Source organism: Rhineura floridana, chromosome 2 (genome assembly GCF_030035675.1).
Source record: "Rhineura floridana isolate rRhiFlo1 chromosome 2, rRhiFlo1.hap2, whole genome shotgun sequence".
NCBI lineage: Eukaryota > Metazoa > Chordata > Lepidosauria > Squamata > Rhineuridae > Rhineura > Rhineura floridana.
The window spans coordinates 222,142,310-222,158,207 of record NC_084481.1 but is presented as its reverse complement, the minus strand read 5'-3'; the positions used below and the strand labels follow the sequence as shown (position 1 = coordinate 222,158,207).

The 15,898-nt window shown below is 42.4% G+C and overlaps 1 protein-coding gene across 1 annotated transcript in view; it reads right to left on the bottom strand.

Annotated features, from left to right (window-relative positions):
- Positions 1–4,089: 4,089 nt before the first annotated feature.
- The window catches only part of AKT1 (AKT serine/threonine kinase 1), a 178,895-nt gene continuing 167,086 nt past the window's right edge, over positions 4,090–15,898 (bottom strand). Inside the window, exons 12-14 of the mRNA XM_061612309.1 lie at positions 13,956–14,043; positions 6,948–7,050; positions 4,090–6,041 (exon numbers count right to left, since the gene is read on the bottom strand). Of these exons, the coding sequence (XP_061468293.1) occupies positions 5,962–6,041; positions 6,948–7,050; positions 13,956–14,043 (271 nt within the window). The 3' untranslated portion in view covers positions 4,090–5,961. The remainder of the gene's footprint in view (positions 6,042–6,947; positions 7,051–13,955; positions 14,044–15,898) is intronic.

Genomic DNA, 15,898 nt, shown 5'->3' with positions numbered 1-15,898 from the left:
CCATGTGTAGAGAAATGTACAAAGCTTCAGTATGAACTGGTAATACCAATGAACTGCATGGGAATTTGTCATCTATGAAAAGCTAGTAAATGTGGCATCTTTTAAATATTACTAAATATAACTATATAAAAGCAATATACCTCTACTTGCTTGCTGTTTAGAACAGCCCACAGTTAATAGAATCAACTTCATGGCCTGCTTGTAAAATTTTCAGCTAAAGGTAGAGTGCCAAAGATGGATCTTTGCCTGATCCACAGAAACGGAGTTACTAAATTATTTTTCTGTTCTTGATGCTAGTAAACACTGTAAAGTTTCTAGATGGGCATTCTATTTGCTCTGCCTGTGGGAAGGTAAGGAAAGATGTGCACATGTTGGTCCACCAAAGCCAGGAGGTGTGACTGCTGTGCCTTCCAAGCGAGGGTTTTTCCTTTAGTTCAAACAGAAAAGCACTTGAGGCAGCTGCAGTAAGAAGGAACAGCGCATGCAAGATCATAAAGAGTTCTTTGGTGGAGGAGGGAGTGGTGGCTTTTTGGGAATTAAAAACAGGTGTATTCATATTTCAGATGACCAAAAAAGCAAGACAGAACTAGAAACTTCTTTGCTGTGAAACAGGCCAGGAGGACTTTGTCATCAGTATGCTGCAACTTTACTGCACAAGGCCTTTAAGGAGGTAGAAAAGAGGGTTCTCTATAAATAACTAGCAAAATACCTAATATAAGCAGCAGCGAGCAGTCTGTGGGAGAGGATGACTACTGTAGGGTGCTCTGGTCATGCATTACCAAAGGTGGACAAAAGATTTTGCTTTAATCTGAGAAACTGCCTTACAATACCCAGGAGATCACTGCATTCTGCAGAATTTCTCCTGCACATTCCAAAGACCTCAGAAGCCCACTCGACAGTAACTTCAGTGTGGCTGTCCCTATCCTGTGGAACAGTATTCCTGCTGAGATTCAACAGGCGCCCACTATTTGTACTTTCAGGAAACAACTGGCAACATTTCAGAGAGACAGAAAGAATTGGGCATGTTTAGCCTGGAGAAGACTGAAGTCTTCAAGTACATGAAAGGTTGTCAGAGAGAGGAGGGCCAGGATCTCTTCTCGATCGTCCCAGAGTGCAGGACACGGAATAATGGGCTCAAGTTGCTGGAAGCCAGATTTCAACTGAACATCAGGAAAAGCTTTCTGACCGTTAGAGAGATAGGACAATGGAACCAATTACCTAGAGAGGTAGTGGGCTCTCCGACACTGGAGGCATTCAAGAGGCAGCTGGATAGCCATTTATCAGGAATGCTTTGATATGGATTTCTGCATTGAGCAGGGGGTTGAACTCGATGGCCTTGTAGGCCCCTTCCAACTCTACTATTCTGATTCTATGATTTTTGTTTCAACAGGCTTCTCCAGCTAGGTGCAAAGGTCTGTCTATATTTTTATTGTATTGTTTTTAAACATATAAGTTGTTCTTGTACTGTTTTAAGCATTATTTTAGCTGTTTTTAAAGACGTCTGTAAATTGTCATGGGCCATATATGTGGCAGCAGCTTCACAAATTAATAAGTAGTATCACAGGCAGCCTCAAGTAAATTTCGTCCTCTTAGGGAAAAATAGCAGTTATTAGTGAGTAAAGGATTGTGCTCAGGACATCCAGCAGAATGAAAGGCTGCTGTCTTCTCATAAAAGAAACTGTCCTTTCTAAAATGGTTAGCAAATGTACTGCTTTTTTCATACATTTCCTATTAATGCATTAATTGTGTATTTGTAGAAAATCTTATTGTAAAGTCAATCTATCGTGAAGATCCCTTCCCCCCCCCAGAAATGGGGGGATGGGGAGGGCAGCCAAGAAACAGTTTAGGTATCAGTTTCACTTGGGAGGCCCCTCAGGAACAAAGCAAGATTGAAAATGCTGGTGGGAGAAAGTGATAGGATACATTTTGGAATCAATTAAAAATAATTAGCTTTTTCTTTTCATTCTACAGCAGCCACATTTAGTTTTCAACTAGTGAGCATCCTCTGCTGGGGAACAACTGGATCTGAGACCCTGCCTTCTGGATAAAAATTCTCTCTGTTCCTCCTCACGTTCTGCTGCCGGTCAGATTTTATAGCACAAATGAACTTTCTGTTCCAGCTCTCTCCTTGGAGAGGGTTTTTCCTCAGGCTTCGGCCCAGTTTCCCTTGAGCTGCTTTGCCCCCTTCTTTCACTCTAGCCAGGCTTAGTGCAGCAGCGTGAGCAGCTTGTACCAAGTCTGACAAACGTCCCAGCAGGGGATTTTTGTAACAATCAAGACATGCTGAAGGCGGCTCCCTTTTCATATTTGCTGGGCATGTTGTTCTTTCTATGGATCTCTCTTCTGCCCCCACCCTGCTTGATGGCAGGTGCATATTTTGCTCTGCCAACAAAACATTGAAACTACACGTGCAGTGTTGCCATAATGATCTTTAACAGATAACATGTATTTTAGTTGAAATAATGTTGCCAATGGCACAAAACAGGTAGTGCAACTAGTTTACCAGTTTGCATGTAGTAATACATTATTTTTCCATATGGCAGCTCCTGGGTCTATCCATAGAGCTAGAAGAGGCAGGATTAATAAGAACCAGTGCTACGCCCCCGAAAAGCCCAGAGGCTTAACAGAGGTTTACTCCGGCACTACAGTGGTTACTTTAAGAACGTAGTTAGTACTACTGTGTGTAACGTGTGGAAAATAGCTGAAGAGATTTTGTGAAATATGAGGATAAACAGATACAAGATTGAAGTGTAGAATCACAGCTGGAAAGAGATTACCAGCCCCTAACCCCTTACACATCACCATAGGTAGCTTGGGAGGAGTTATTCTCTTTGTGCTGACTGGGGAGGTGCTATCATTAGCCAGGAGTATGTTTCACCAGCTGCTGCAGCTCTAAATGTAAATGTACAGCCTTCAAGTCAATTCTGACTTATGGCGACCCAATGAAGAGGGTTTTCATGAGGCTGAGAGGCAGTGACTGGCCCAAGGCCACACAGTGAGCTTCATGGCTATGTGGGGAGTCATACCCTGGTCTCCCAGGTCCTAGTCCAACACCTTAACCACTACATCACACTGGAGCTCTACCTGAACAGGTATGTCCAGACTTGACTACCATAACTGGCTTTACATGGGGCTGCCTTTAAAGATGCCTCAGAAGCTTCAGCTGGTACAAAACAGAGCCCCTAGAGTCTATCATCGTAAGTATAATGCTTTTGTCCTTGCTTGCTCCTTTTTTCTACCTTATTTTATTATAAAAAGAATTTCTATACTGCCTTTTACATCAAGAAAAATACCTTTTGTAACAGCTTGTGTTCAAAACCTTTTAGCAGTCCGACAATGTAGCCCTAGGGCCCTTCCAGAATTCCCTTTTATTGTGCATTCATGATAATTTGTGCTTGTGATGGTAGTTATACAGAATCCTGCTTTCAGTTGTGCTTCTGCCTGCATATGTTTTGAGGGGGGGGGTATACTGCTTCATTTCTAATCAGTGCATGTCCCCTAACTTCCTGTTGAAATCTCGTAACTTTTTATCCCACAAATATTTTTTTGTCCCCTATTGTAGTGCAAGAGTGTCCCTCCAGATGTTAATAATGCAGTAACATTGACAAAGCATCACAGAACAACTAGTAAAGGCAAGATGATTTGTGGATGGCCCTATACATCCACCACTAATGACACACTTCAAAAAAACCCCCAAACAGTCTGGAGGGATCTTCAGAAATCAATGGTGATCTGCTGCAGATCACCGATCTACCTTCTGCATACCCAGACCTTGTTATAATCTTTAAAAAGGAGAGATGGCCTTAAGCAAGGTATTCCTTCTTTCAGTATGCAGTATGAAGATAATACTAATCTATCATCTGGTGATGTCTTATGTAAAATCAAACACTCGCCCCTGCTGGTTCCTCTATCCGCCTTAGCACCTTAACAATGGCTTGTGTTCAACACCTTTTAGCAGCCTGACAGTGCAGCCTTACTCATGCTCCTCCAAATCCACCACCCAGCCGTAATCCACTGTTGGAGTAAAGAGCAGGCATACAGCGATCTGTGCATTTCAAAGCGAAGACCAAACTTAACTTGTTAAAGCACATTTTATTGAAGTATTTTGAGGGAAAATTTCATATCATAAGTAAAAATACTTGAATGTTGTAAAAAAAAAAACCAAACACGCACAAAATGATAGGATTTCATGTAGGGGGAAAGGTGAGGATATTTTAAATACATTCCCTTTCAAATAAAAAAAAGTTAATGAACTGCAGTATATTTAATCAATTTTATACAGATAAGAGAACAGAAACAAAAAGCATATCTAAAAGAACATAAAGCCACAACTGAATAAACTCATTCGCGGCACAAGCGAGAGCTTAAAAATCTGGCCCGCGTCAAAGGCAAAAAGACTATTTTGGCAGATTCAGAATGAGGTGGCTTCTATGAAAATACAAAACAAAACTGGTAAGGGGGAAAAGCATGGAAGGAAAAAACACCACTTTTTGAACACCATCTTTTCTTGAACACACCAAGGTCTCTTTTTTTCCTTCTATTTTTTCTTTTACACACAGCTGCAACTGCCAATGAGGGAAGTTCCTCCAAACCAAGGATGAAAAACTTGTTGCCCTCCAGAAGTTGCCAGATGCTAACTCCCATCAGCCCAGCCAGCATGGCCAGTGGTCAAGAATAATGGGAGCTGTAATCCAGCAACATCCAGAGGGCCACTTACCCACCCTTGCTCCAAATGTAGGTGGCACCATTGGGCTCCCCCACCCCCAGTAATCTTTAAAAATGTACACTAAAGAGAGTGAGAAACGCATAGATGTGACCTTGATGTGCGTTTCACGTTGCTATTTTAGAATTGTCTTTATAAATATATGAACAAAGCCGTTGCTTCAGTGCTGGAAATGTTGACTGTGAACTTGTTTGGTAAGATGTTGCATCACTTAACAGTGCTGTGTGTGGGTTGTTGGATTTTTGTCTTTTAATACAAAGAAATACCCCCCCCCCCCACACACACACACGTTGGTCAATTTTGCAACTTGGCTCATTCCTCAAAGGCACAACTACCAAGAAACTCTGGGACGAGAATATAGCCTGAGAAACCTTGGTGCGCAGAGCAAGGCCATTGTGCCAATTCCACTGGTTTCAACAGGGCCTTAACAAGATTAATCACCTGTGTACACCTGCCAAAATTTGGCAACGTCAGTCCTAGCCAAATATACTCAAATAATTAAAATGCACTGTGTTCAGTGGAATACCGCTTACCACAGAAAATGGATCAGATTCCATTCAGCACTGTTTGGCATGTAAGTATGTAACGTCTTGTAAGCAGGTGTGGTAACAGAACTCTTGGTTTTGATTTTACCTCATTGAGGCCATTACTGACATTCCTATAACTGGTTTCCTAGAGGTGCTGACGTTTGTTGCTGTCCAAATGGAGGCTGAACCTTTGCATCTCCAGAATTTGGCTTTTTCTGTGTGGTGTTGCTCATATTATTGCACTATCTAAGTCATCTCTCATCCTAAATAAATCTAATTGTTCAGAGTGCAGGTTCTCTACTTACATAATGAACAATGTGAAATAAATAAAAATGAGGTCTTTTTTCTTAAATGATTTGCTGCTGTTATGTTGAAAATCTGAAACTTCTGGAAAGAAAACCATTTCGGTGCATATTCTTAAAAACCTAAAAGGTCATTTTTCAGAAGAAAAAGCCCCCCCCCCCAATTTTTTAAATTGCGTTCTACGAATGGATTCTTCTCTTCCTCAAAATTGCATCAGAGATTCCAACTCAAAAATGCATCAGGATTGTTTTAAATATACAACCTGTGAGGCTTCCTACAAATTCAACTAAACTGTAGTACAAACATAGTTTGCAATTCATGTATCATAGAGAGATCTCTAGTGTCCGTCAAAATTAAAGGTCCCCAAAATGCAGTCTGATTGGTTCCTGTGAATGGATAAATGAAACATTAAGCCGTTCCACTGGCGGAGTAAGAGAACTGGGGGAAGTGCGGTCGCCGCTCATTATCAATGCAATCCATATTGTCATCTGGAAACAGAAAGGCAGTATTACATTATGAATTCCTTCTACTGCACTATCAGTATGTTTACACAACACGGCTTCAGATCTACTTTGGTTTTTACTAGAACCCCGAGATCTACCAACCACAGCCAGGTACAAAAGACATATTGTTGGAATTAAAGAACAGCATGCCTCTCGGCACATTATGAGCCTAGAAACTGAGCTCACAGTCCTTTCACACAAAAGTTCACTCCTCCTTAGGAACTTCTGTAGTGAGGGGGACGCAGCTCAGTGGCAGAGCATCTGCTTTGCATGCAGAAGGCCTCAGATTAAATCCCTGGCATCTCTAGCATCTGAAATCCTGGAGAGATGCTGCCACTCAGTGTAGACTGTACTGAGCTACATGGATCAATTGATCTGTCTCAGTATTAGACAGCTTCTTATGTTCCTAAGCTTTCACTTTCTTCATTTTAGCAATCATTCTGCAATTGTAAGAAATCGATATCCTGGTGGGGCAGCACCTACACTTTGGAACCCCCTGCCTCTTGACATCAGGCAGCTGCCTTTGCTGTACTCTTCTCAACGCCTGCTTAAAACATTTTTGTTTAGGCAAACCTATCCAGGCACATCGATGCTGATGTGTTTTTTAGTTCATGGTTAATTTTAATTTATTTTAAAATGTTTTTAATTGCTTATTTCAATATTTTTGTGAACCTCTTAATTTAATTACAATCAAGCAGTGTGTATATATAGAATTAAAAAATAATGATAAAAGACCACTCTAAATTGAGAAAGGGTTCTGACTGGCTTTTGATAAAACTCCACAGAACTGAGGTTAGGTTTTGTTTTCTAGGGGATACAGGCTTAAGTCACTGGACATCATGGCTCCAATGACAGGGGGGCAATGAATCTGTTCTGGGGTTTATGTTTTACCTTGATCAGGAGGGGTGATAGTGATCATCTGTGCTGTGAATTCTTCATCAAAATAGCGTGTGTCCGTTTCAGATGTCACCTGTGGTTTAAATGGTGGTACCAGCTGGAAAAAGAAGAGAAACAGAACCTTACAGGATGCTGAAAGAAATGGCTTAAGAGGGCAGCTTTAAACCAGAGTTATGGAATTATCACCCAAACCTATACCATATAATCAAATTCAAAATAAAATAAAATAAATCTATCTATAAACATACTGCTATCCTTCCCTTCCTCCAAAGAGCACAGGACAATACACATGAGGCTCCCCACTTTTTATCCTCACAAAATCCCTGTAAGGTATGTTAGGCTGAGAGAGCTTTATGTCTGAGTGGGGGCTGAATCTGGGTCCAGGTGCAATACTCCAATCTACTACAGCCGTGGTTCCCAAAGTGGTCTGTGGGCCAACAGCGGTTCACGAACTTCATTCAGGTGGTCCACGGCGCGTCTGCATTAAATGTTCATATTGATTTTCAACTGTAATTTTTCTTGCTTCTTTGCTTTCTTATACTGCATTTTATTGTTCTACAATTTGAATTCTGTGGAATATAAATTGTAATACAGCGTAAGAAGGAAAAGAAGCAATAAAAATGCCATTAAAAGTCATACAGCACCTAGCACAGCACATTACAATTGCTACAGCAGGCAGAAAAGTCTTTAAGTGGTCCACCAAATTTTCAAGGAGTCTGCAGGGGAGAAAAAAAATGGGAACCACTGTACCACAGCATTCTGGCCAGAGGAAGAAAGAGACCCCGTCTGCATGTGACACCAAGCTAAATCACAGCTTAGCACAAGCAAGCCAACACTGGGTTCCTGAGGAGAAAGCTGTGGCTGCTTTGCTCCTCCCATGCTGCTGCGAGTGAAACCATGGTTTGGCTTACCGTTACAGCTGAACCTGGGCTCATGGTTTATCTCATTCCAAACAAACCATGAGCTGTAGCCAATCTTCTCTCTAGAAATCTGCACATTTGCTCATTCATGCTAAATTGTAGTTTGGCTCAGTGCTACATGAGAACTAAGCCGCAGGCTTGCAAGGGAGAGAAAACGCTTCAAGTCTCTGGCAGTGCGAACATAAAATATGGAACACAGAAGACCTGATAGTTCACTGGACGATGCAGAGTGTCAAATTAACGTCTGATGCAGAAAGAAGGAACAGGCCTAACTAACACGGGTGGTATGGGGGTAGGGAGAGAAGGAATCTAAAAATGAAATATGTCAAAAGAAAACCAGGGAACTCTTTATTTGGAAAATTGGGTCTTGCCAAGTTATTTTTTGTTGCTCTCTTAGAATTACATATTTTTCAACACAATGCCAGCTTCACTCAATCTTTTTTTAGAGAATACCCTTTTCATCTTTACACATATCAGCAGTCAAATCTACGTGATACAATGGACAGTTTTGTTGAACATTTTATTGTATTCCAATATGCATTTTTGTGCTATGAAAAATGTGGCTGAATTTTTAATCCCCTCTCAGCTATATACAAACTCTGAAGTATGTTAACTTATTCATTAGAATGACTGGCCAGTTTTTCAAAATATGACATGCTTTACTAAATGGACTTGAGAAGGTGATAGTGCTTCTTAACTATGATTAAAACTCAAAAGTTTAACCTGATTATTTTAATTAAGTGGCTGACAAGGTTACCTGCTACCTTGTTTAAAAAAAAAAAATAACCCAGCAATATGTGCATCATCCCGAAGAAGCATTTTTACTTTCAGTCCCCAATTAAAATTCACCACCCTACAACTGGGGGAACCAGGGAATTTCTTTCCTTTTTTATTGCTTACTCACTCTGCCGATTTCACTTAACATAATGGTAGTTCTGGCACTTAATCTGATCTTCGTTCACTTTCTAAATGATTGGCTGATATGCTGAACCTGAGAGAATGGGTGGGCCATTTAGAACTCAGGATCCCACAGGGCAGACAAATAAACCTTACAGCTGGACACTGATGGGGAGAAGTTAGCTGACCTTTTTTTGTTTTTAATATATATGTTGCTTTAATTTTTTAAAAAAATACACAATCCAAGGTAAAGGGAAACAAGGTTATAGGTTTAGGAGCAAAAGAATAAATGATGATACTGTCAGTGTTATAAAACGGGAATTTGTCTTCTCTACGCAGCTGCTTTAGGCATAACTCTGCACGGTTTGCCATTACAATGGCATTCAGCTTCTTCACAGCACTGGACACACATAGGGCTTTTTATGACATAATGCTAAGCCAGGAGTAGCCAATGTGGTGCCCTCCAGATGTTGCTGGACTACAACTTTCACCATCCCCGGCCATTGGCTATGCTGGCAGGGGCTGATGGGAGTTGGAGTCCAACAACATCTGGAGGTCATCATGGTGGCTATCCCTGGTGTAGTGTCACGTGAATGAGTCTCAAGTTTGGCTCACTCCCCACTCCCCTTTTGGCACAACAACGAAGAGCAGATTGAAATATCTCCTTCCCCTTTCAAACTAACAAGGGTCTCTCATTACATCCAAACTCAGAGTTAACTATGGTTAGTTCAAAGCCAGGATCAAACTATGGTTGATGCCCTTAGCTTGTTCACTAACAATAGTTTAAACTGAGCAGTGTTCCCCAAGTTCAGAAAAATGAGGAATTATGGTTAAATTTAAAAAGTGGAACTGGGGAGGGTGCACAAACCTCAAGTCCTGTTCATATAATGCTAAACCATAGTTTAGCTTTACGTCCAAATCAGATAAAGGGCTCAATTCAGACATTATGCCAAACTATGGTTTGTGGTAATTGTGGTTTAGAAAACAAACTATGGCTTGAGTTTCCAGGCACATAACAGGCTTATACAAAACCGTCTGCTTTTATTTTCCATCTGCTCAGCACCCAAGTTCATAAGTCCCTAAGACTTGGTGCAGCAGCACTGGGAGACTTTTAAAAAATAAATACTGACAGAGCTAGTATGATGTACTGGTTCGAGTGCTGGACTAGGACATGGGAGGCCAGAGTTCAAATCCCCAGCCATGAAGCTCACGGGGAGGCCTTGGACCAATCACCATCTCTAATCCTAACGGGGCTGTTATGAGGATAAAATGGGAAGAGGGAGAACCAGATACACCACCTTGAGCTCCCTGGAGGAAAATAAATGTAATAAATAAATATTGGTGGGAAAAAATGAACAGTTGGATGCAGTACACCAGCAAAGGGAACACTGGTACATCCCCCCATCACGGCCTCCTCCTGTTGGTCCTGCAAGGCAGTTGCATGAGACAGAAAGAGGTGCACCACTTCCGCCTAAGGCACTTAGCTGACGGTTACACTCCTGCCTGGCCACCTGCCTGCTCTATAACTGCGTGACCCCGGCCACCTTCTCCTGCTGAAGGGGAGGCATCCAGTAAAATCAATTTGCAGGAGATTCATACGAAGCTGTCTTAGAGCAATGGTTTGACTCTGTGTATCTACTCCAACAGCAGTTCTCCCAATGTCTTTCCCAGCCTTACTACTACCTGGCATCCCTTTAAAACTGGAGGTCCCAGGGATCACACCTGAGACCACCTGCATGCAAACCAGAACTAATTCAGTGGTTATAGCTACTGTAGCAGAGAAATGAAGTAACACAGAGGTCCACATTTGCCTCCTTGGATTGTCTGTCTAAACCAGGGATGGGGAACCTTTGGCCCTCCATATGTTGGTGAACTACAGCTCCCATCCTCTCTGAGCACTAGCCATGCTGGCAGGGGCTGATGGAGTTGTAGTTCAGTGACATCTGGAGGGCCACTAGCTAGCCACCCCTAGTCAAAGCAATCTTTGCATCAGATGTGCAAAACAGGTGACGCAGAACATGAAGGTCCAAGCAAAGCTATCGCTCAGGTTTTAAGAATAGGCCAATAAACCAGAGACAGAACTTCTCTCTCTCTCTCTCTCTCTCTCTCTCTCACACACACTCTCTCTCTCTCTCTCTCTCTCTCTCTCTCTGCCATTATAGTTCTGTTGATTGTGCACGCCTGCATGGACTAAGAGTACTTTTTGTACTCATAAAAATGCTGGACAACTTCCCAATCCAATTTGAGAGCCAGTAATGCTAGATCTGTACTCATGATGCCAAGGCATCAACAAGCAGAAGACAAGATAGCTAAAATCATGACTCAGGATGCAGCATATGTTACCCGCAAGGGGAGACTGTCAGTGCCTACAGAAAGCATGCAAGGGTCTTTCCAAAATGCAAGCAATGAAAGCACCCTCTCTACTTACACAAGGCAGTTGTATTCCTCAGTGTTCCTGCTTGCAGTCAGGCCCAAACTTAGGTGGGGAGAACGATCCGTTACAGCAGTCCTTGCTGCAAATATATTAATGCTGCAATCCTAAACATGCTTACTTGAGAGTAAATTCCACTCAATTCAGTGGGGCCATCTGCCACGTAAACATGCCCAGGATTGGCCTGTAATTCTGCAGCACTGGAGTGCAAAAATCCCAACAGAATAATGGTCAAGGGAAATGTTAAGACTTGAGTTATCAAAAAGAGAGCAGTTTAAATTAGATGTGAAACATTCAAAAAATGTTACAAGACTTGACCCAGGTTTTTAGGGATGTATGGAGCATTGCTGCCACCACCCCTTCATTTTTCTCTGCAAGATGCTCGGAGATGGGGTGGGGGAAGCAAGATATGCCCAGGAAAGTTTTATGGGCTTAAAGGGGGAGAGGAGAGAGATGGGGACAGCTAGTGGTAAGTGTAACTGTTCAACCATCTTTCCCATCTGATTGCACAAGGCCTTTTTAATTAATCTGAATGGAAATACACTTGGAAATGTCTACACTGACCTTAACATTCAATAAAATGTTAATAAGGGAACCAACCTCAGGGCCTCTGAATCAAACAGCTTTAACTATGTGAGTAAAAAAAAACCCATTTCCATCAGCACACCAGTTATAAACTTTTATTTAGGTATTGTAGGTAATGGACACTGGAGGGCAGCAGAGAGCCATGCTAGAAAAGCTCTCTGTGTGTATGTGTGTGAATGTGTGTGCGTACGCGCATGTAGATAGACAAGAGGAAACCAGGGATGGAGACAGTGAACAACTGCAGTGCAACATGTACATTCAAGCAAGAGCAAAACTTTGCATTCCCCCTCTCCTGTTTATGTCAGGTATGGAAAACCTTTTGGCCCACCAGATGTTGCTGAACTACAACTTGTATCACCCCCAGCAAGCATGGCTGATGGCCAGGGATAATGGGAGTTGCAGTTCAGCAACATCTGGAGGGCCAACAGTTCCCCACACCAGGTTTACGGGAACATCGTAGCTGGCTGAGTTTCATACAACGATCACAAGTAGAGAAGAAAAAGACTTTGAGGTAGACAAGGAAGGAAGTGGTGTTTGAGAACTCTGAGGCTCCAATGGTTGCTGGGAAGCAGGAATTGGACCCAAGAGAGAAGCAAGCATTGGGTGGCTTCATGTTAAAGCAAGGATTTTTAGGATCTAATGGCTAGTTCGAGAGCCAGTGCGGTGTAATGGTTAGAGTGTCGGACTACAACCTGGGAGACCAGGGTTCGAATCCCCACACAGCCATGAAGCTCATTGGGTGACCTTGGGCCAGTCACTGCCTCTCAGCCTCACAGGGAGGCAATGGTAAACCCCCTTTGAATATTGCTTACCATGAAAACCCTATTCATAGGGTCGCCATAAGTCGGGATCGACTTGAAGGCAGTCCATTTCCATTTCAGTGGCTAGTTCACAAACACTCATGTTCACTACTTGAAGGCCATAAGCATCCACCTGCGTGTGGAGGTGAGCAATCACAAGTACATATGTATATGTAAATTTTGGAATCCTCTACAACTTAAAACCTGTGTTCTTCTGGTGGAATCCGACCACACACACTCATTCAAACTGAGATCTCAAGTAGTGTGCAAGCAAACCAGCCCGTAGCGAAGTTTTACAGAAAACGCATCTCATGCTTACTAGGCACAAGGACAGGCAAAACAGAGGAAAACTAGTTTCTGTTTGTACATTTGATCAAGACTGTGTGTTGCGAAAAAGTTTTACACTTGGTTACTTGGGGATGCAGGTTCGTGGACACTACGCTATAGGTCTATCCCAGCCGAACAATATGTGGCCCAGACTATTCTAGGTCCATGTTGGCTTTGCCCATTTTAACTGGGCTGCTAGCCCATTTTCACTGGGAGAACTACAAAAGGGAACCTAAGAGAGCATCCTTATTATCCCACAGTCTGACTCTTGCACACAGGCAAAATGACGTTGTCTTGGGTGCTAAAGCTTAAAGCGAAAGTCATTCCTCGGGGGGGGGGAAAGGACTTCTGTAAATGAAATTTATGAAAGTGTGAAACTCAAGAACTTGCTATGAAATGTACCTATATAGGGAGCCATGCAGGTTGCAGTCCTGCACCAAGCTCCCATTTTAATTTATTTAATCATACTTTGGACACATCATGAGAAGACATTTCACTAGAAAAGACAATAATGCTGGGAAAAACAGAAGGGAGTAGAAAAAGAGGAAGGCCAAACAAGAGATGGATTGATTCCATAAAGGAAGCCACAGACCTGAATTTACAAGATCTGAACAGGGTGGTTCATGACAGATGCTATTGGAAGTTGCTGGTTCATAGGGTTGCCATAAGTCGTAATCGATTTGAAGGCACATAACAACAACAAATTTTGTATACCACTTGATTGTGAAAAATCTCTAAGAGGTTTACAAAAAACATTAAAATTATCAATAAAAACAGTTTAAAAAAAGTAATTCAAAAATCTTAAAAAACAACAGTAGACTAAGAAGAGATAAAAACACATCAGCATCTATGTGTCTCATGATTCCCAATAGGAAATCTGGCTAGGGCTGACAGGAATTGTAGTCTAAAACATCTGGAGGGCAGCAAGTTGGGAAAGGCTGGTGGAGATAAATATACCCACAGCATGTTAAGACAGAACATTTCTAAGTCTTTTACACAGCTCACTAACAAACCACATTTTATAAGATATAACTCTACATACCTTTTTTTCATATACATCTTGCCATACAATGCCAGCAAAAAATTTGTGTTGCATAATCTCCTTGGCATCATCTGGTCCGCCACCTAACCTATTGGGAGAAAATATCACTTAGTACAACGCACTTATTTATGTATATGGTCTATACTGTTTATCAATGTACCCTTTTGTTCCAAATCAACAATACAGAATGCAGGGATAGGGAAGATGCCTCTTCCATGCTCTTTCTACACCACCTTGCACACAGTCCACGCTAGAATCATTTCATGGTACTAACAGTGGTAACTGATTTAGGCTCCAAAAACAGTCATTAAGAAATATCTTTGAAACAAAGTCAAATAATCAGCCTGAACTGCAACACAGTCTCCAGATTGGATTTATCTTCTCATTTCTTTTCCGGGGGGTGGGTGGGTGAGGGAGACCTTCAAAACTGTCATTTGCTGCATGCTATTCCATTTCTCCACTTTTAAAGATATAGTCATTAAAAGGAGCTGTTAAAGAGGTCAATTAATATAGTTAGCAGAAACACTGCCAGGTTATATGGACACTGGGAAGGGAAGGCATTTCACAGTGCATTTTAAAGGACTCCTAGGAACAGTTTTGGGCATAAAGAGAAACTCTGGTTTAAACAAAGCAGGACAACAGTGCTGAAGGTGGCCTACGACAGGAGAACGTAGGGACATACAAAGAGCCCTGCTGGATCAGGCCAATAGCCCATCAAGTCCAGCACCCTATTTATTTATTCCATTTATAACTGCTTACTATCTGAAGACCTTGAAGTAGCTTACAATAAAAAATGCATAAATATTTCTAAACACAACAAATACAATAAAAACCACGACAAATTATTTACATAAAAATAGAAAACAAGTACATAAAAATATCTATACAGATAAATGCAATATAAAGTCAGAGAGCATTACAAAGCATCATTATGTAAAATTCGAACCAACGTAAGAATACATGTTCATTTGGCCATCTCCTGCTCCATCCATTCCACACAGCCACTACAATCATCCACAACCTCACGCACCATCTCTATCAACCAACCACTCATACATGAACCACTCACACTCAACAATATTACAAGCCACATACAAAGGATTGCTGGCATGCAAGCACATATAAGATACACTCCCCGTAGCTGGAGCATTAATGGCCTCATGCCCCACATCTATCGGACCATCTGACACTCCTTCCCCATCCCTCACTTGAGAGGGTTTCAGTTTTATACCAAAGCAGGCCCTCTGGGGGTATAAAATGACTTCCACCCAGTCCCTCCCACTACCACTTCAGTTCATGAGAGACAACCAATAAGCAATGGCAGTGCTTCCCTTCTCCAGTGGTGAGTTGGCCTGCCCCATCTTGCAGTGGCCAACCAGATACCTCTGCTGGATATCCCGCAAACAGGCCCGGAGTGCAACAGCACTCTTCCCACTCGTGATTCCCAGCAACTGGCATTCGGAGGCATTCTGCCTCCTACTATGGAGGGGTGAAGCAAAGAACACTGTGGCCTGATGTACATTCCCAGGTTGCTAAAGCATGACTGAGCAAGCTAGGAGGATTATATCCGAGCCAGCCCAATGACCAGGATAGGCCCAGGTCATTTTGCTGCCTACGGTGAAGGACAAGATGGCTCCCCATGACTGACACAGGCTGTGCTGCCAGTTGAATCTCAATTTACCCTGTTGAGGGGACATCTTCCACTGCACCTGAGGACCGCAGATTAGCTTAGGGGGAGCAGTGCAGGTTGCATGGAACACATAATGCTGTGCCCAACAGAGGGGGCTGGCCGGGGGGGGATTGGGAGGAACAGTCAGGCAGGCTACTACCATTGCTGCCTTCACCCAACATCCATCGCCCAAGGCAGCTGCCTCACTATGCCTAATGGTAGGGCCAGCCCTACCAGTGAACTTAAGGTCACCCAGCAAGCTTCAAGACTCCTC